General features: G+C 38.6%; 1 protein-coding gene across 1 annotated transcript in view; it reads left to right on the top strand.

Annotated features, from left to right (window-relative positions):
- THSD7B (thrombospondin, type I, domain containing 7B) overlaps positions 1–20,221 on the top strand; it is a 904,077-nt gene that overhangs the window by 62,729 nt on the left and 821,127 nt on the right. Inside the window, exon 4 of the mRNA XM_006834598.1 lies at positions 13,007–13,176. Coding sequence (XP_006834661.1) covers positions 13,007–13,176 — 170 coding nt within the window. The remainder of the gene's footprint in view (positions 1–13,006; positions 13,177–20,221) is intronic.

Here is a 20,221-nt window from a genome sequence, read left to right as displayed (position 1 = left end):
CAAGGAGGGGAGTGATTAACTTTTCAGTCTAGGAGCGGAGGTCCCTAGGACCATCAAGGGAGAAGAGCAGAGAGTGGGACCCTGCCCAGAGAAGCAGTGATGCCTGAAATGGAGCCAGAGATGATGACATGGAGCGATGGAGCAGCGGGAGACTTTAGATCCAGAGAGGGAAAGTGATGGTGTGCTGAAGACCTGGGGGGCACAGGGGAAGGACTGCTTGAAGGGGATTGTAACCAAGGCAATGATACGATAGGATGAATGTAAAACTAATGTTCTCCCATGTAAACTATCACATAATTCACAATAAAACATTTAAGAACAAAAAAATCTAAGTTAAAAAAAAAAAAAAGAATAATGAAAATGTCAACTACAGACATTTGTCACGGAAGTGACACCTCAGATAATTTGCAGCATCTTCTGTCACCCCACCAGGAGGCTACAGTTTTCATAAGAAGATGACTATTCTACCTCTTGAATGATCATTCCCAGCTTCAAATCAAATATAAGAAATTGCTATTAAATAGTGATAGTGACAAATGTAGAGTAAACATTTTTAAAAGCTCTCAAGGCAGAAAGAACCTGCATGGTTGGTAGTATTATATAGACCTTGTGATTTCACTCCACAGAAAAGCCGATTTGTTGAACATTGCTTTAGTACTGTGGTCTGGCTGTGACTAGACGGGCTCTTTGAATTCATCTCTTCTTGTTTCTGTTGTTGTTAAGTTCCGTCAAGTCAATTCTGAATCTTAGCGACTCTGCTCAGATTTCCGAGGAGCAGCTGGGTGGGTATGAACTGCCAACTTTTGTGGTTCACAATCCAGCGCTCATCCTACAGCATTCATGTATGTATCAATTTATCTTTATTATGGGTAAACAATAGTTTATTAATAAATAAATAAATAATTTGGAAAATCATTCTGAGATTGATCAGTACTTCCTGAAATCCATTTTGAGACCAAAACCCAGTTACCATTGAATAAACTCTATCTCATGGCAACCCCCACTCATGGGAACCTGTGTTTATCTGAATAGAACTGTGCTCAGAGGATTTTCACTGATTGATTTTTCAGGAGTTGATCACCAGACCTTTTTTTCTGAGGTACCTTTGGGTGGACTCCAGCCTCCAATCTGTGGGTTAGCAATTGAGAACCTTTACCATTTGCACAACTCAGGGACTCCAATACCTCAGAGTCCTTCCTGGTTTTCCTAATGTCTGTTTGAGGCAGTCAACCCAATTTTAGGTTTTTAGGTAAAATTATTTTTCCTTGACAAATCTCTAGAGATTCGATGAGGGATTTATTTAGATGAATAGTGAAGCCAGGGATAAAGCCAAGGAAAAGAGTGGAGTGTAAATGCTTGGCTTGATAATATTTGCTTTTTTTGCTCATTGGACTGTAGTAAGTACTGAGATTAGTGTGTTTTGAAGAAATGTTTGTTCAGACTTGCTTGGACCTGTCATTGTCATAGTGATCATAGAATTCACAAAACTGAAGATTTTCAGTATTTTTTTTTTTACTTAAATTATTGCCTTAAGAGTCTTTGTACTATTTTGTTGTTGTTAAGTGCTGTACAATCAGTTCTGCATAATGATCACCCTATTCACAGCACAATGAAACATTGTCTAGTCCTGCTCCATTCTCACAATTGTTACTTTTGAGCCCATTTTTGCTCTCTTTGTGTCAGTCTATCTTATTGGCTGTCTTCCTCTTTTTCCAAACATGATGCCTTCTTTAAGAGCTGGTCCAACCTGGTGACAGGTCTGAAATATGAGAAACAAAGTCTTGTTATCCTGACTATTTTCCAGTTATAATCTCTGTATCTATTCAGTGCTTATCCTACAGTATCACATTAGTACTCCCTGTTGTTGTTGTTGTTAAGTGCCATCGAGTCGGTTCCGACCCATAGCGACCCTGTACAGGGTTTCCGAGGGTGTAAATCCTTACGGGAGTAGAAAGCCTCATCTTTCTCCCGCGGAGCGGCTGGTAGTTTCGAACCGCTGACCTTAAGGTTCGCAGCCCGATTCGTAACCACTATGCTACCAGAGCTCCTTAGAATCCTTCAATATTGCAACCCAAGCCTTGCATTTTTACTTCAGTTCTTTCTGCTTGCGAAATGCTAAGCTTGTTCTTCCCTTTTGGTTTTATAACTCCAGGTCTTTTTATATTTCATTATAATACTCTACTTTCTCTTCCTGAGCTGCCTTTTAAATTTTTCTGTTCAATGATTTTCACTTTCTTAGTTCTTCCATTCACTTTAGCTTCTCTGTACTCAAGAGTATGAGTCTCTTCTCACATCCATTTTGCTTTACTTTCATCCTTTGTAACATACTCTTTAAAAATTAGAGTACTCACAACACTACTGCCATGTCCTCTGACTTTGCAATACTTAGTAATGTGCTCACATGGCATCCCACCCACATGGGTGTAGCTTTTTACTCATTTTTCTCTTTACCTTACAGAAGCTTGTTGTTGTTATGTGCCGTGGAGTTGGTTCCGACTCATAGCAACCTTACACAGGGTTTCCGAGGCTGTAAATCTTTACGGGAGCAGACCGCGTCATCTTTCTCCCACTTAGCGGCTGATAGTTTCAAACTGCTGACCTTGCGGCTCACAGCCCGATTCATAACCATTACGCTACCAGAGCACCTATAAAGTTGCTTTGCCCATCTTTGCATGCTTCTTTGCTTTTCTATTCCCAGTTGCCATTAAATTAATTATGTGTCTAAGTAGAACTCTGTTCCATCAAGTATTCACTGACTGACATTTTAGAAGTAGTTTCCAGACCTTTTATCCAAGACTTTTCTGGATGGAATCAAACTACTAATCATTTAGTTAGTGACGAAGATTGTTTATTAATAATTTTCACAACTCAGAGCCTGGCTCATAGTAGATGCTCAGTAAACACTGGATAAGTGAATGAATGAATGCTCAAATGCAGGGCAATTTCAGAACAATATTATATTCAGGATATTTTCTCCTTAAGTTGTATAAATAGTGTAATACATGTGAATCACTCAAAGACATTTAACATAAAGAGCAACTGAAGATTAAGTATGGACACCTAGTCAGTTAAAGACTGAATACATGGAATTTGCTGCAGTCCCCAGTGGCGTCACACTCCTGTTAGCATTATGTCTGGTTTTCCAGATAAGAATTCTCTGTTGTCATTGGTCATAAGAATAGCTTCAATAAGGTAAGGTATGAGATCACAGGCTGCATTTATAAAAGGTTGGCTCCCAGAGCAGACACACACATCAACTACTATAGCTTCTGTATCTGTATGTGCTTATCTAATTTATTTTCTACAACAGCCCCTAACACTTTGCATGCTCAGTCAATGTTGTCAAATTAATTAATAGATACTTAAAGGATTTATTGTAATTGTTTTAATTAAGAAGCTTCTCTGTAGCAGTTGAGGTCTAAGTTAGTCATGACATGGTACTCTCAACAGAATCAGTTTTAGAAAAGAAGCAGCTCTTTTCAAATAATATGGAAATGGCTTTATCAGAATGAAATAGATACCCTTGGGGGAGGTTCATGGATTGAATTGTGTCCCCCTAAAATAACTGTCAACTTGGATGGGCCATGATTCCCAGTGGTTTGACAGTTATGTAATGATGTGCTGTGATGTGATGAACCTATCAGTTGAGAGGTAATTGTGATGGGATGCAGCACGTTTTGTTAGATCACAGTCCTGATCCAACATAGTGGGAGTTTCTCTGGAGGAAGGCCTGTGTCTTACAAGAGATAGAATCAGGGAGAAGTGAACAAAGGAAGATGGACCGCATAATCAACAAAAATGAAGAGCTAGAAACAGACCATGTCTTTTGGATCCCTGTGCTGGGAATCTCCTAGACCCCAGGGAAGATTGATGCAAAGACACATGGAGTCCTCAGAGAAAACCAGGCCACCGGATGTTGAAAAGTGGCATAGGCCTTCCCCCAGATCTGATAGAGAGATGATGCCGTTCCCAAAAGCTGACTCTCTAAATTGGAGGTTTAGTCCCCTAAACTTTCAGAGAATAGATTTTGTTTTTGTTATTCAAGCCATTCTCTTAGGGTATTTCTGTTAATAGCAGCAGTGGATAACTGAGACAGAGTCCATCTTTTCACTGGAGAAACATATCATGTTTGATAAAGTGGATGAATATAAAGGAGACGACCCCCAGCAAGATGAATTGTCACAGTGTCAGCATCAAGTGGTTCAAGTGTATCAACGATTGTGAGGTTGGCCCAGGACCAGGCGATGTTTTGTTCTGTTGTGATAGGGTTGCTGAGAGTCAGTACTGACAACAGCCACAACCACAAGAGTTTCAGAAATATTTGCATTGCCATTTTATATTATATTTCTCCTGAACTGAAGGTTTTTTTCCTTGGTCAGTATGAGAATGTTAACATACTGCTAAGTGCTGTGCATAGTGATAGAATTCAATTAATAATATATTGGTCGAGTTTGGGTAGCAAAACCACCTGCTGAAGAGTAGAGAGCTTTGCACTTCGACGTAGCTCTCTATAATCAATAGCCCCACTCTATTCAATAAAAAATTACTAGAGCATAATGTGTGAAGCATGATCTGTTCCCTGTATTTTGGTCGACTGTTCAGCAAAAATGACAAGTTAATTCTTTTCTAAATGCATTTACAACTTTAAAAGGACAACAGACATTATCATAAATTAGTTCTGCTGCAGCGCACTGATTTTCTAATATACACATGCATTTAGTTTGAATACCTTGTACTGAGGTTTCAATTCCAAGAGTGTTTGCAAATCTATATGTGCTCAGTCAAAACATGACCATTAACTAATGTAATTATTCTTTCAATCTGTCATCATTAAATCACTTAAGATTCCATGTTGCTTTGCTTTGTATCTAAGCTTTTAGGAGCAGAAGAAAAGAATTTAACACTTTGTAAGCAATTCTAAGGCTTATGAAAGTGATGAAGCCTGAATTCTAAAGGGCAGAGATGGCTGGGAACTTGTAATGGTCTTGGCATTTTATTGCTATTAGAATCATTTTATGTCACATTAGTAAGATGGCGGCCTTTTAATCATAGACACTAAATATGCCTACTCTTCTCATTTGCTCTTAGGTAATTTTGGGCATCTCTACTCATTGCTTCAAAATAATGATTTTGTTGCTTTTTCTGTTCCATCCCTACTTCAATTCAGAGAATGGTTTAACTAAGGGATCCCTTACGTTGAACATCATGATTCAACCAACCAACAAGTTGGTTATGTAGCTGAGTAATTTGAAGACCTCAAGTAGGCTCTACCAGTTCCAAATGTGTCTCCTGTATCTCTTGATGGGAATATTATTTCCACTGCTAGAAGAGTCTTCTTTGACTAAATCTTGGTTTCTTCTTTTGAGATGCAAATACATCCTGGGAATGATAATATATGAAATGCCAAGTATTTTTGCCTTATGTGAATATCATTTTTAGACCATTTCCTAAGAGTAGACTTCAATCATATAGAAAATATGATGAAATTGTTCCGTAGTTTCAGGTATGGGGGGAAGATTCAGAAAGCAGATCTTAGCGGGTAATAAAGAAACCCCGCACTCCACATTTATAGTGCTCTAGTGGTTCAATGTGGCATTGTGAGTTAATGCGCTGGACTGCAAAGTTGGTTTGAAACACAAGGTTGGCAGTTCAAGCTCACCAGCTGCTTCTTGGAAACTCAATAAAGGGTCACTATGAGTAGGGACTGACTCAAAGGCACTTAACGATGTCAAGTATCTATATTGTTATACCCTTTCATGTGCTGTCTCACCTAAGAATTTCTTACAAAGAAATTGTGCTGCCAATATTGCTGTTGTTGTTGTTAGATGCCATCAAGTCAGTACCTACCTATAGCGACCTTATGCACAGCAGAATGAAACACTGCCCAGTCCTGGGCCAGCCTCACTACTGTTGCCATACTTGAGCCCATTGTTGCTGCCACTTGGCCAGTCCATCTCGCTAGGGGTCTTCCTTTTTTCTCTGGTCCTCCACCTTACCAAGCATGATATTCTTCTCCAGCGACTGCTCCCTCCTGACAATATGTCCCAAGTAAAAGAGATGAAGTTTGGCCATCCTGGCCTCCAAGGAGCACTCTGGCTCTACTTCTTCCAGCACAGATGTGTTGGTTCTTTTGGTAGCCTATGGCATTTTCAATATTCTCCTCCAACACCATAACTCAAAGACATCAATTTTTATATGGTCTTCCTTATTCACTGTCCAGCTTTCGCATGCATATGAGGTTATTGAAAATACCATGGCTTGGGTCAGGCGCACCTTAGTCTTCAAGCTGACATCTTTGCTCTTCAACACTTGAAAAAGGTCTTGTGTAGCAGATTTGCCTAATGCAATACATTGTTTGATTTCTTGACTGCTGCTTCCATGAGTGTTGATGGTTGATCTAAGATGTATGATTGGCAAAGTGGCAGCATCAATAGGCTCAAGCGTGGCAACAATTGTGAGGTTGGCTTAGGACTGGGCAGTGTTTCATTTTGTTTTGCAGAGTGTTGCTGTGAATCGGTACCAACTCAATGGCACCTAACAACAACAACGACAATTTTTACAGAAGTAGAATGTCATGTTTTTTCCTGCAGTGCAGCAGCTGGTGGGCTTGAACTCATTAACCTTTTGCTTGACAGCAGAGCACTTAACCATTGTACCACTTACTGGCTTGTACATTGCCAGATATGTAATGAAACATAAGCATTACTTTTGAAAGAAAGCAAGAATGAACGAACACATGTGCAGTTGGGGGGATTCATTTCTTTTTCTAGTGAAATACGGTTTTTCGCTCCTTCTGGCTTCAATCTCTCCTGCATATCTTTTAATACTACCTAAATTTCCTTTTAGGAATTTACAGTTTGAGTTACCAAATTTTCCTTCTTGAAGTGTTTGGAGAGACAAGAGTGGGGTTACCATTCTTTTTTTTTTTAAGCTACCAGAGTTAAGTATCACTAAATTTCTCTTAAGGGTGATGGAAAATGATTAATTAGCACAGTACCTGACACAGTAAGCATGCAGTAACTCTGGGCTGGTCTTATTGTTACTTGAAAATATATCATGACATCCTGGTAGCTAACAACTTGTCTACAGTATTTGAACCCTTGAGAAAAAACACATTAATCCTACACACTTACAGTGGTAAAGTGCTCTAAGGATTACTTTATTTCCTGCATTCTATGACCATCTACTTAAGACATTTCCACAGGCTGTGTTAATAAAATGCTACTCACCGTTAGAGGTAGGACCTGACCTTTGAGACTTCCTATATTCCCCTCCCAAGTAAGAGACTGAATGAGGATGAGTTGAAAGGCTTTGGAGTTAGGAGAAGGGGTTTGAATAGGCTTGGTCTTTGACACAGGAGTGAGCCACTAAAAAGAGACAGTCACAAAGCCACGGTTTCCAGAGAGTGGAGGACTATCACTGAGACAGCTTTTACGGAGAATGTGAGTAACGTTTAGCTGAGCAGACTCCTTTGATTTCTTATTCTGTCAGATCCTAGAGACACTTTCTCAGGTTGGTAGAGTTCGGAATGTTCTGTTTTTATGGCTGCCAGGTGATTTGTGACTAAACATAGATATGGCTTTTGAAACAGAAAAAAGGAAAAGAGATGAGCAAAGCATGAAAAGATCCACATTTTTAAAAGGAAGATAGAAGCCCTTTACTAGTGTGCTTTTTTCCCTTTGCCTCTTGCTGGGTTGGTATTTTCTCTGAGGTAGTAAACAATAGTGATAGTGATAAATGTCTTACATTTCTTTAGGGAATTTGTCACTTAACAGTGAATGAAAGTTGGGTGATTTTGGTTAATGAGCTACCAACAGGGTTTTTGTTACTTTATTTAAAGCCATAATCATTAAGCTTTCCTTTTCATATTTCTTTGTAATGATTTCCAAAATCCTCCTTTGCTATTTCTTGAAGGGTCATGATAAATTAATTGGAAACGCATTTTATACAGTATGGCCTATTCCTTTCCAACCAGCAGACAAATTGCTGTGACTTTCCAAAAGTCTAAACTTTGTTTCTTTTATAGTCTTTGTCAAACCTCTGGCTGGAACATAGACCATGGTTATTCTGGCATTTCTAACATTAGGGCCTTTGATTGAAATCTTCAAATAAAATGTTAATTGTATATGTGTGTTTTCTATGGCAGCAAGGGACAATGTGTACAAGAGGACATAAGAGAAAGGGAATGACCATTTGTTATTTGTCAGATTAGATGTTTGGTGTTATTACCCCCATATTAAAGATTAGAAAAATAAAATAAGGCCAAAACCATATGGCTTGTAAATAGCAAATCTCAGATTTAAATCAGGTTAGTTTGACTCTAAAACTTGGCTGTCATCTATACCACAAGAACTCCTAGCATATTCAATAACTTTGTTGTAGAAACCTATGTCATCAAATGTATCTGCTCTCTTCCCTAATAGCCAGAGAGCTCTTCTTTTAGTGAATCCATTGGGAAACAGGGTTTGAAATGTGAACCTGGTAACACTTTACCTAACATGCCCCTATCATGTTGTATTTTGCAACAGAGTACAGAGCTACTGTGCTCTGAGGCTAGGACTTGAGAGACAAGAGGTCTGCTTGAGTGACTATGGTGAGGCTGTGTTACAGTGAGGAGAAAGACTCTGGAGCTTTGCCTCTGTAGAAGGTCTGCCTGCAGACCTGAGCTTCTCCTGATACTTTGTAATCAATCGGAGCATTGCTGTTGTTAGTTGTCATTATCATGTCAGTGCCAACTCCTGGCAACTTTCTGTGTAACAGAACAAACCATTGTCCGCTCTACATCAGGGATGAGTGAGCCCCTTGTTGAGGCTGTCAGAGCTCCCACCAGGGGAGCTCATCTTCCTGAACTATATCAGACAATAGTCTGTTGTGAAACATAGTTTACATTGGCTGATGTTTGGAAGTGGATCATTGGGCTTTTCTTTATAGTATGTTTTAGTCTGGACATTCCTCTGTAACCTGTCCACCATGGATATTTTGAAATACTGGTTGCATAGCGTCTAGTATCACAGTAAAATAAGCCACCACAGTATGACAGACTGACAAACTGGCAGAGAGTTTGGGATTAACAAATGTATGACTGTCTATATTCCAAACTGTTGCCCAGCTCATGGAATAATGTTCATGCCTTGGAAAACCATATGGAAAGTGCAGTATTAAATTGAAGGACAACAATTAAGTTTGTATCAAATCCCAATGGATTGTCCAAATACTTTTCTACAAAGGGCTTTTGAAAACAAAAACCAAAAACCAAGATGCTTACGCTTCAGACTTGTTGCATTGCTGAAATTCCTTGTGATGGTGTTTGATCAGTAGTAGTGGGCTTAGGCACTTGCTTTCTAATTCAGCTTCTGTTTATTGTTTTTACCCTAGTTTTTGTAAGGCCAGATAACTGGTGGTGGTTCCTTGTTGTTTAGTGCTGTCAAATTGATTTGGATTCATAGTGACGCTTTGTATGCTTTCCAAGGAGCCTCTGGTGGATTTGAACTGCCAACCACTGCATATGCCAAACTGCATATGCCAAACAAAAATAAGCATATGCCACCGACCTTGTGGTCCAGTGGCATATGCTTATTTTTGTTATTGTTTTCTAAAACAATCATAAAGCTGAGACATTTTTCCTCAAATCAGAAATGTGACAGTAGATACAAGAATGTTTTTAGTTTTATTTATTGTTCCAGAAGTTAATGAGTCTGTTGATATTTATGTGAATTCTATAGGATTATGTGAATATTGTGGGTTGGTGAAATGCCGTAAGTCTGTCTTTAATACTTCTCCAGAAATTAATGTAACATTGTGATAGTTGTTTTCTTTCCTGCAAGCTTTCTACAAATTCCAGTTTGTTTTGTCCTTTTATCTGTTTGCATGCATGTGTGTGCATGTGTGTGTGTGTGTTACTGTGTTTTTGTGGTGTGGGTTTGTACTGACAAGTAAATTTTAGACTCATAGTGAGTCTGTGATAGCATGAACTGCCCCACAGGGTTTTTTAGACTATAATCTTTATAGTCGATTTTTAGGTACTTTATTCTATGGAACCACTGGTTGGGTTCAAATCACCAACTTTTTGGTTAACTGTTGTGCCCCCAAGACTCCTTAAAAAAACAACCACACACACACACAATGATTCCTCAGCAAATAGACAAGTAGCTTGAGCAGATTTTTGCAAAGAATCTATGAATTGATGATAATGCCAAGGGAGCCTTCAAAGGGGACCAAAGGAAGATGGCCATGTTGGCAAGCTGTCCTGCTTTTTCAAAGCTCTCAGTCAGCTCTAACAAGGGGAACAAAACAATGACAAACTAATCAGATGCGATCACCAAGAAGACAATTTGAAATATGGGTTTACAGCTACTCCATTAATGATTAACCTCTCCTAAAGTTCACATCAAGCCTTGAAAGATCAGTCAATGCCATTCTGCAAAACAGAATAACAATTAGATAGACAATAGAATGTACTCTGAGGTTTTGGCACTCAGATGCTAGAGGTAGATTATTGGGTTTGAATTCCCCTGGGGCTCAGTTTTCCATCTGTAAAATGGGTTTTAAATAGAACTGACTAGATGGCACTTAACAACAATAACAACACCTTAGATGAGTCCTGGTGTGATGCTGTAGGCTAATGCGCTGGACTGCAAAGTTGGCTTGAATCAAAAGTTCAGCAGTGCAAGCTAACTAGCTGCTCCTTAGAAACCCTGTACAGAGTTGCTATGGGTTGGGCTGACACAACAGTACTTAACAACAGCAACAACAATCTTAGAGGTCTGTTATGGGGAGGAAATAAATTAGTATGTTGTTTTTAGTGCCTTCGAGTCAGTTCCAAAACATGGTGGTCCCATATGGGTTTCCAAGGAGCAACAGCTAAGTTTGAACCAACGGTGAATTTGAACCACCAACCTTGTGGTTAGTAATCCAGTGCTTATCCTACAGGATCACATCAGCATAGTTCAAATCCACCAGCCACTCTGCAGAAGAAATATGAGGTTTCCTGCTCCTGTAAATAGTTGCAGCCTCAGAAACCCTATACAAGGTTTCTGAGTTAGAACTGACTCTATGGCATACAGCAGCAGCAGCAGCAGCAAAGTACTTAGAAGAATATCTGGCTCACGGTGTATGCAATACAAGTGATATTAGCTTAAAAATAAAGTTCTTCTCATTTTATGTCATCTTGTAAATATTTCTGTTTTTGTATTTTATCTAGAATTGTTATTATATTATTATTATAATTATTATAAATACATTCACTGTAATTGGGATTACATGTCCAAGTATCATGATGTTGATAAGTGTTGTCAAGTCTGTTCTGGCTTACAGTGACCCTGTGTAGAGTTTCCAAGGAGTAGCTAGGAATGGAGAAATAAAGAATCTGTAGGTAACTTTATAGTAGATCCTGGGACCTCTTAAAGCATCTCAGGTCCACAGAAGTATAAACAGTTACTGACATCACCCTTTTATGGGCCTAGGTGGTGGTGGCGGTTATGTGCCATGGAGTTGGTTCCGAATTGTAGAGACCCTTTATAGGGTTCCCAAGGCTGTAAATCTTTACAGGAGCAGAAAGCCTCATCTTTCTCCCATGGAACAGCTGGTAGTTTCACACTGACTTTGAGGTTAGCAGCCTGACTCGTAACCACTACACTACCAGAGCTTCTTATGGGCCTAGAGTAGGGCCTATATTGTTGGATTGTGGAGAGTGGGCATAAAAGCAAAACATGTCATCTTTTGACTGTCTTCTGTACAAACATCTTCTGTATATTAAGTCTTCTGACCTAATTGTCATTGTGCCCCCTAACCAGTTATACACTAAAGGAATATGTTCTTAAGTCAGTTTTTGTAACAACATGGCTACATAGGTTAAAAAAAAAAAAAGTAGCCATCAGTGAAATATGGTGAGCATGTATTAACTCATTTTTAATATGCATACCTTTATTCCAATGGCAGTGGGTCAAACATGTAGACCTAGATTCCTGTATCAACAAAGTAAAAATGTGGAGGTCATCTTTGTCCATTTAAAATAATAGATGCACAACTTTATACATTCATGCTGTATCCTGCTAATTAAATAAGAAAGGCCAACTTTCACACAATGCCATCCAATAGAGTTTTGCGTTGTGAAACTTCACAACTTGTGTTGTGAAATCCCATGACAGGTTCAGCTGCTATGAATTAGGCTCATTTGGTTTCAGGGAATACCAATTGAATGGCTGGTGTTATTTTGATTGGTATTTCAAAATTTGCCAGTTTCCCTGTAGTTGATTTTACTCATAACAACACATGTGCATCCGAGTAAAATTGTGTTCCATATATTTCCAGTGAGTCAGACAACTCTTCTTTCAGTCCCTCAGTGGCATAAACTGTTAACATGTTTGGGTGCTAAGTGAAAGTTGAACATTCAAGATTATTTAGAGGCATCTTAACAGAAAAGTCTGGTGATCTACCTCTGAAAATTCAGACATGGAAAACCCTATGGAGTACAGTTGTACTTTGATATATGTTGGCCATCATCAGTCAGGACAGACTCAACAAAAGTTGGTTACAGTAGAGAACAGTGGTGGTTTGATGGTGGAATTCTTGTCTTCCATGTGGGATACCCGAGTTTGATTCCTAGCCACTACAGATCATGCTCAGTCACCCCCTTCCTGTCAGGGAAGATTTGTGTGTTGCTCTGATATTAGATAGGTTTCAGCAGAGCTTCAAGAATAAGAAGAAAAATCTGGAAATTAGCTAATGAACGTTCTATGGATCACTAAAGTCTGATCCACAAACAGTCATAGGGATGGAGCAGTCCGAATCAGTGTTGTGTTCTGTTGTGATGGGAGTCACCATGTGTCAGGAGCCATCTTGGTATCAACTAACAACAACAACAACAACAATTCAACACCAGTGGACTTTGAATTGGTCCTAGAGAGAAAGATTATTACACACACTTGATGTCATGATTTAGGTTTTTGTCATTTTTTTTTAACTTTATAATTTCCTTACTTCTATTTAATCTATCAAACCTGAACAGGTATTCCTGGAGGACCTCTGAGTGGACTGAATGCCAAGTCTCTCTACTGCTCCAGCAGCAGAACATCTACTGGCATGCGACAGGACATGCCTGCGGTGGTGGCATCCAGACCCGGGAGGTGTACTGTGCCCAGAGCCTACCACCCTCTTCTGCAAGGACAGCCAAGGAAGGTAAGCAGCCATTCCCAAGACAGAGCACGCCGCTGGTTTCAAGGGGGAACCACTCTGCCTGCCCGCCCTCCGGTAGTTTTTCTTTACAAAATTATAGAAACATTAGGATGTTTTGTCCATTACATTGACATCTCTTTCAGTTTTTGCAACTTGCAGTAACTTGTAGTTGTTTATGTGCTGTGGAGTCGGTTCCAACTCATAGCGACCCTGTACAGGGTTTCCAAGAATGTAAATCTTCATGGGAGCAGAAAACCTCATCTTTCTCCCACAAAACAGCTGGTAGTTTCCAACTGCTGACCCTGAGAATAGCAACCTGATTCGTAACCACTAAAACCGGTACTAATCATAGTAGCACTTACCTTGAAAGTCTTTGTGAAAATTAAATTTAAACTTATGGTTTATAGCAGAGATTGAATCCCAGAAGCTAAGGGGCCACTATGCTGGAGTGACTCACTTAGGAATGAATGCATACATAGCATTATTTGTGTTTATTTATTAACAGAGTTTGTGCGCATGTGTGAATTTGTGAATGTGACACTTTCTCCAGATATATCATTTTATTTCCAAATGTTAATTTAGAAAAAAACTTCCTCCATATTAAGTTCTCCATTATTAGGCAGGTACCTACCATTACTAGTCCATTTGTTTCAGAGTGTGGGACATTGATAGCATACAGAAACTGAAAAACATCTAGATATATGTAAATCAATTGATTGAAATGCTAAGAGTAGACAACCACATTTCTGCTCTAGAAGAATGTATAATCGATTCCAGCCATATTGGTAGCCCCTACAAAAGTAGTAAAGGTAGAAATGTTTCCTGGAGTCTGCCACGTGCATATTTTCTCTTGAGGATTTTGGTTAACAGGAAAATCTGCAACCTTTTCTTGCTATATAATGCATCTGTTTTATTCTCTAATGGTCTTCATACCAGGTGCCTTTTCGTGTGTATATGGGACATAGCCTCTCAGAATTCCAAAGACATCCATGATCATAGTCTTGGATGATGAATCTTAGGACTCCTCCAGGATAAACTTTACAGGCTCCCTACCATTTTGCTTATACTTAAATGAAGTTAAAAGGCCACGCTTACAAGGCTAAAGGTATTTAACAACAACAACAATAAAAACCAAAAACAAGTGTTTTTGTCTGTAATTTCACATTAGGAAAATGACAGTTTGCATACTTTCTATATCAGAACAGAGCACGACTATGCTTATTTCCCTGAATCAAAAGGAACAGAATTTGGATAGAAAGCTCTGGGTTATTATTTCAAACATTGGTGATCTTACCTTTTCTCTTTCCTTCTACTCCTGTCTACAGTAGGCATGTTGTAGGATTGACAGAAAATATTATAGAATTGATGTGTTAATACCTATATACTTTTACCTTCAACTGTTTTGTTTTTAAACTTTTTATTGTAAATTGGGTGAAGGTTTACAGACAAGATCATCAACAATATGTATCCCCTTTCCTCCCTGTGGCTCCGCATTGCATCTTACATTTCACAAATGAACAAGGCAAAACTATTCGATGTACACTTATAAAACAAATAATATATATTCATTTAAATGTCCAAAAGGGCACATTCTATTAGCTAGTCTCCTGCCTGCAGGCACATAGCCTCCATCTCTGTTGCCACCATTTTTCTTGGTAGGGATCTCAAGCTCCACTAATTCTTCCTTCTTGATGGTCCTGGGATCATCTGTTCCGGAAATGAAAGATTAACTGCTCTCTCGTTTTAGTTACACATGTTTTACACCTACAGTTTTGACCAATGCAGTTAATCCTGTTAACAGTTCTTCACAATTGAGTCATAAAATCTTATCACATTTTTCCCCAGTCCTTTTCACCAGATCCATCTGGGAAAGATTGAAACTATTCAGTAGGGATTCTACCTTACCCACCTCATTCTGCACCTAAACACACACATGAAAGCTTGTAAACAAGCCGCTTCATGCCATTATGGCATCTATTTTTGTTAGCCAAATGTCTAAATTTCTCATCCCTGTCTACTCAGTACACTGGGGAAACAAGTTTGTTCCTTGTTATGAAGAATCCTTCCATTCCAATTGTAATTTTGAGTCACATTAGCTTCAACTTTTAATATTCTGTTGATATTTCCATCTTTTTAATGTTTCTCTAAGAAAAATAGCTTTTCTTATAGATAAACTTGTTCTATAATTTTAGTAACTATAAGCTTTCCCAATTTTTAAAAATGGGGACATACAGGCAGGAAGATGGAAATTAGTGAGAAAGTGGGGGAAGGATGTTTTAGAGTTGGTAATTCAGTGTTGCTCAAGGGCTATAATAGGGGAGGATTATTCAGTGCAGATTTAGTAAATGACTGAGCGCTGATACAATCTGCTTTAAGCATCTAAAGAAGATAAAACATTCTTAGGACAAGTCATGCTTCCGAATTAATACCTGGGTTACATGGGAACAGAAAAGTAAATAGAAGACACTAAGCTGACAGACCAGTTCTCAAAGATGTTCAGTCAAGATGTAAACATGCTGAAGGGGTAGCACTACATTGTCTCTTTTGTACACTGTTAAGTGCAATGAGTAAAAGAAGTATGTTGGATAATATCGCATCGTCACAACTACATTAACGCTCAGGCTAACATACTACTTATAAAGGTTTTATTTTGATTTTATTGAAGTGAACCAGCAGGATTGTTCACCCATTTCTCTCATGTTTTACAAGTGCTTTCATTTTTTAATTCCATCATTTATAGTTACTCCCTGACAAAACCTGTTAATGTGTGAATTTCTTCTTGGCTGAAGTTACACATAGGAAGAACCACTGAGTTATGAATGTAAGGGGCTAGTGACTGAGAGGTTAACAAGGTAACATTTAAATTCTCCTAGCCCTATCTGCTAAGGGTAAGAAAGACCACAAATGACATTTCTTGCATTTCAGTGAACAGTCTTTTATTATTATTTTAGTTATGTTAGATTTTGGTTAGAGAAGGCATTTTAGTGGCATTGATTTTGGAAACTCCTTTCTCAGTCACAATGTTATTGGCTTCCTTACAATATTATTTTTTTCTTGGACACAAGGATTCTCTGGGGTGGAATTGCTTGACTTTTCTTTGCAATAAAATCATACCATCCGCTGTAAATTAGCTGCTCTGTATTCCAAGAACCTGACCTTAGAAGAACCCAAAATCTTGGAAAAGAAGCAAAGGCATTTTTCTATGAATCCCTGTGCAATTGAATGCAATAGAAATCCTAGATCCCAGAATGAAAAATTAAGAATGCTAATTATCTTCAAAGGGCCTTTAAGGCTTATGGCCAACGGTGGATGCTAAGACTGAAACCTGACTTTGATGCAGTTTTTTCAATGATTTATTCTTGCTGATGTTCCTCTTCCCATTGACCGCAATTTCTGGTGACTGGAGAAACAGAACATGTGTGCCGTATCTAGCAGGTTCTTTTTTGTTCACTATTCCAGTGGTGGTTTTAATAGTGTTGTAACAATTAATATGAGAAGTATGAACAGTAATACTAGTGAGTCTAATAAAGTTGGGAGTGAAACTGTTTAAAAGAACCTAGAATTTTGTTTAATGGTTCTTTGAGAGATAATTGAGTTTCCTTTTTAACAAAGAAACAGAGATAGATGAGTGAAATAAGTTTGGCTAATTAGCAGCAAAGGAGTCTTAATGGCACAATGGGTTAAGTATTGGACTGCTAATTACAAGGTTGGTGGTTCAAATCAATCACATGCTCCGTGGGAGAAAGAGGTGGCTGTTTGCTCCATGAGAGTTACAATCTTGAAAACCCTCTGGAGCAGTTGTACTGTGGCCTATACGGTCACTGTGAGTCAGAAATCACTCAGTGGCAGTGGGTAATTAATGCAGGAGATTTGATAGCAACTCACCTGAGGCCAAGAAAGATGAGATACAGTCATATTTCAGAAGTATCAGCAAGAATGATGCTTGCCTATAAACAGAAAATCTTGAATTTGGTAAAGGGCACATTTACTCCATATGTGTCAATGTGGCCTAGATGCTCAAATATCTAAAAATATGTGGTGAAATGACATAGAAATATGGAGAAGCAAAATAAAGTTATTTAAAAATTATCAAAAGGTGTTGGTTATGTTATAATTGAACAGAAAAGTATGTAGACTCTTTTTTTTTTTTTTCTTTCATATGACACATTCCTGCTTTGGCATCATGTAGACATGGTTATTTATTTTTTTTTTTTTTCAGTGTCTTTATCTCTGAGATTCGGGCTGTAAATTTACCTTTTTAATGAACTTGCGATATGTACTGTACCTTATGCAGAGCCATCACTTACGCCAGTCTCATTTCTACATAGTACCAGAATAGCCCACTGCATTTGTACCTCTCACTCTGTGAGATGCCTGTCTTATTTTATAATAGCCACATTCTTGTTTGAAGCACCTTTTAATTTTAACAGTTCACTTTTTACAATGAGATTTACTGAAGTCATTTATTAAATAAAAATACTGGGAGGGGGGAAGATTGGGGCAGAATTTTTTGTGTACTAAGTCTCCATCTTCTCCTACTGCAGTAAGATTGGATATTTCTAAAAGGACTGTGTCATCATCATGCTGGGACTAGAGTTGACATGAAGGGAGTGCATGGTCATATAAGGGACCATTTCCTGGAATGCTAACTAGCTGATAGTGACTTGATATGTACTTGTTGCTGTTGTTAAGTGCCGTTGAGTCAATTCTGACCCATAGTAACCCTATAGAGGGTTTCTGATGAACAGCTGGTAAACTTGAACTGCTGACCTTGCAGTTCAAACAGCTTTTCAGTCTGGTGTCTTAACCCACAGTGCCACACTAGGTTATGGATTTTAATTCTGTCCTGTATGGGACTTGTATAAAACGCTTGAGGATTACACATATCTTCTATCATGAATAAAGTAAAAGTGGTGGCAATCAAAATTTGTCATTTTTTTTCAAAAATAATTTATTATGGACCAGCTATGTTTTAGGCTATGTAGTAGGCACTCTCATACTTCCAACATGTTATCAGAAGGACCTGCTTCTGGAGAAGGACATCGTGCTTGGTTAAGTATAAGAGAAGGTCAGAAAAAAGAGGAAGACCCCCAGTGAGATGGATTGACACAGTGGCAGCAGCTGTGGGCTCAAGTGTAGCAACAATTGTGAGGATGGTGTATTTCCTTCTGTTGTGCATAGGGTCACTATGAGTTGGAACTGATTAAAAGCATCTAACAACAACAAAAACAACTAGGTATTCGCCTCCCCCTTGAAACAGCAGTATACTTTTACATTGGAACAGCAGTTGAACTTAAAGGGCTATGATGACATAAAGGCCTGTGATTTTTACATATACAACCTGGTTAAAACCATTTAATGATGCCTGAAGATCACCTTTGCAGCAGGTGGAAGGAAGGGAGATCGGAGACTCAGTAGAAAAGAATGTTCTGAACAGGAGGAAGAACACGTGAGATGGTATGAGGTTGTGAATGTCAAGGACGACTCAGTGGTGGCACATGAACTGGTATGAGGAGAACACAGGGAATAAGGAGGCTATGACACTGGAAAAGTAGGCCTTTTCTGTCATTCTGAAGTTAACCTATTTTTAAGATGATTGATACTTATTGCAGACTTATTTCCCTCACTGCCAGCATTTAAACTGAAAAGAAATATTATATTTTTAACTGTACTTGAAAATGTAAAATTGTTAATAGGCTAAGAGAATTCTTATGGGAACTCACCTCTTATTTGCAACTTATCTGAGTGTCTTTGAGATATGAAACATCATTTACAATTTGAACAGATGAAGAGATTTCCAAGGAGCGATTAGAGGAAATACTCAACAATCATTTGAAAGAATGGGTATGTCCTTTACCCGTATTTTGAAACTGGTTTTCAAGTGAATAAGCTCATTTAGGTGGGGAAAGATGGTCTCAGGAAAGTAATGAGCTTAGAGCTTTCCTTAGTGTCTACCAATGAAAAGCAATGAGACCGATTACATGGGCTCAGCTTTTTCGCTCTCAGAGAAGCAGAGCTAACTTTAGGAAGTAACCTGTGTTAATTAACATGAGGATATGTGACAGCAGTTCACATGAGGCCAAGAGAAACAAGACACTTGCCTGTAATCTTTCTACCTTTGAAACATCCTCAGTTATCTGGATCACGAATGTAGGAAAAAAGTCAGTAAAGAGGTGCGGAAGGCAATTAGCAGCAGGCACATCACTAGATTCTTCATAGCAAACAGACAGTAGTGGAAAGGGAGACTACAGGATCTCACTTCTGGTAGAAAAGTGAGTGAAGGCCGGTGTCTGAATCTATAATTTAGGAATTTTAATAACTTAATCCACAAGGAGTCTTTCCAATAAGCTGCAGTTTATCTTTGTTTCTAAATCTTGAACCTACAGACTGTCCTGGATAGAATTTGGGACTAGAATGCCCATAGGTTATTGTTTTATGATCCAAGGTCAACAGATGCTCCAGAGCTATAGTTCTGATTCCATCTTCTTCCTGTAAGAGAAGAATACATAGAATATCATATTGCCTCCGGACTCCTGGTGTGGCGCTGTAGGATAATCACTGGACTGCAAACCAAAACATCAACAATTTAAACCCACCAGCTTCTCCTCGGGAACTCTGTACAGTATCACTATGAATGAGAATGTAATTGATTCAACGACACTTAACAACAACAACATTAGGCATGGTGTAGGCGTCTGATTTCCCAAAGTATCTGAAATAAAAGGAATTGTGAGAGCTGGCAAAATGGACAATTATATTATTTAATCCTTACCATATAGTAGCACCAATAAACAGAGATCATATAAATCGTGTATGTTCACACACACTCTTACAGGCAAAAATGCTTAAGTGCCCAATACTAACAGAAAGATTGGCAGAGGCACCTCAGAGGATGATTTCGTAGTCTGCAGGTAAAACATCACAACCATGAAAACTCAATGGAGTACAGTTTATAGTTTACTCCACAACATATATCCAATATTTGAAATCAACTTAAAGTCAACTGATTTTGTTTTATACACACACACACACACACACACACACACAC

This window comes from Chrysochloris asiatica, unplaced genomic scaffold, assembly GCF_000296735.1.
Source record: "Chrysochloris asiatica unplaced genomic scaffold, ChrAsi1.0 scaffold00012, whole genome shotgun sequence".
NCBI classification, from domain to species: domain Eukaryota; kingdom Metazoa; phylum Chordata; class Mammalia; order Afrosoricida; family Chrysochloridae; genus Chrysochloris; species Chrysochloris asiatica.
The sequence above is the reverse complement of the archived record's forward strand: the minus strand, read 5'-3'. Positions and strand labels throughout refer to the sequence as shown.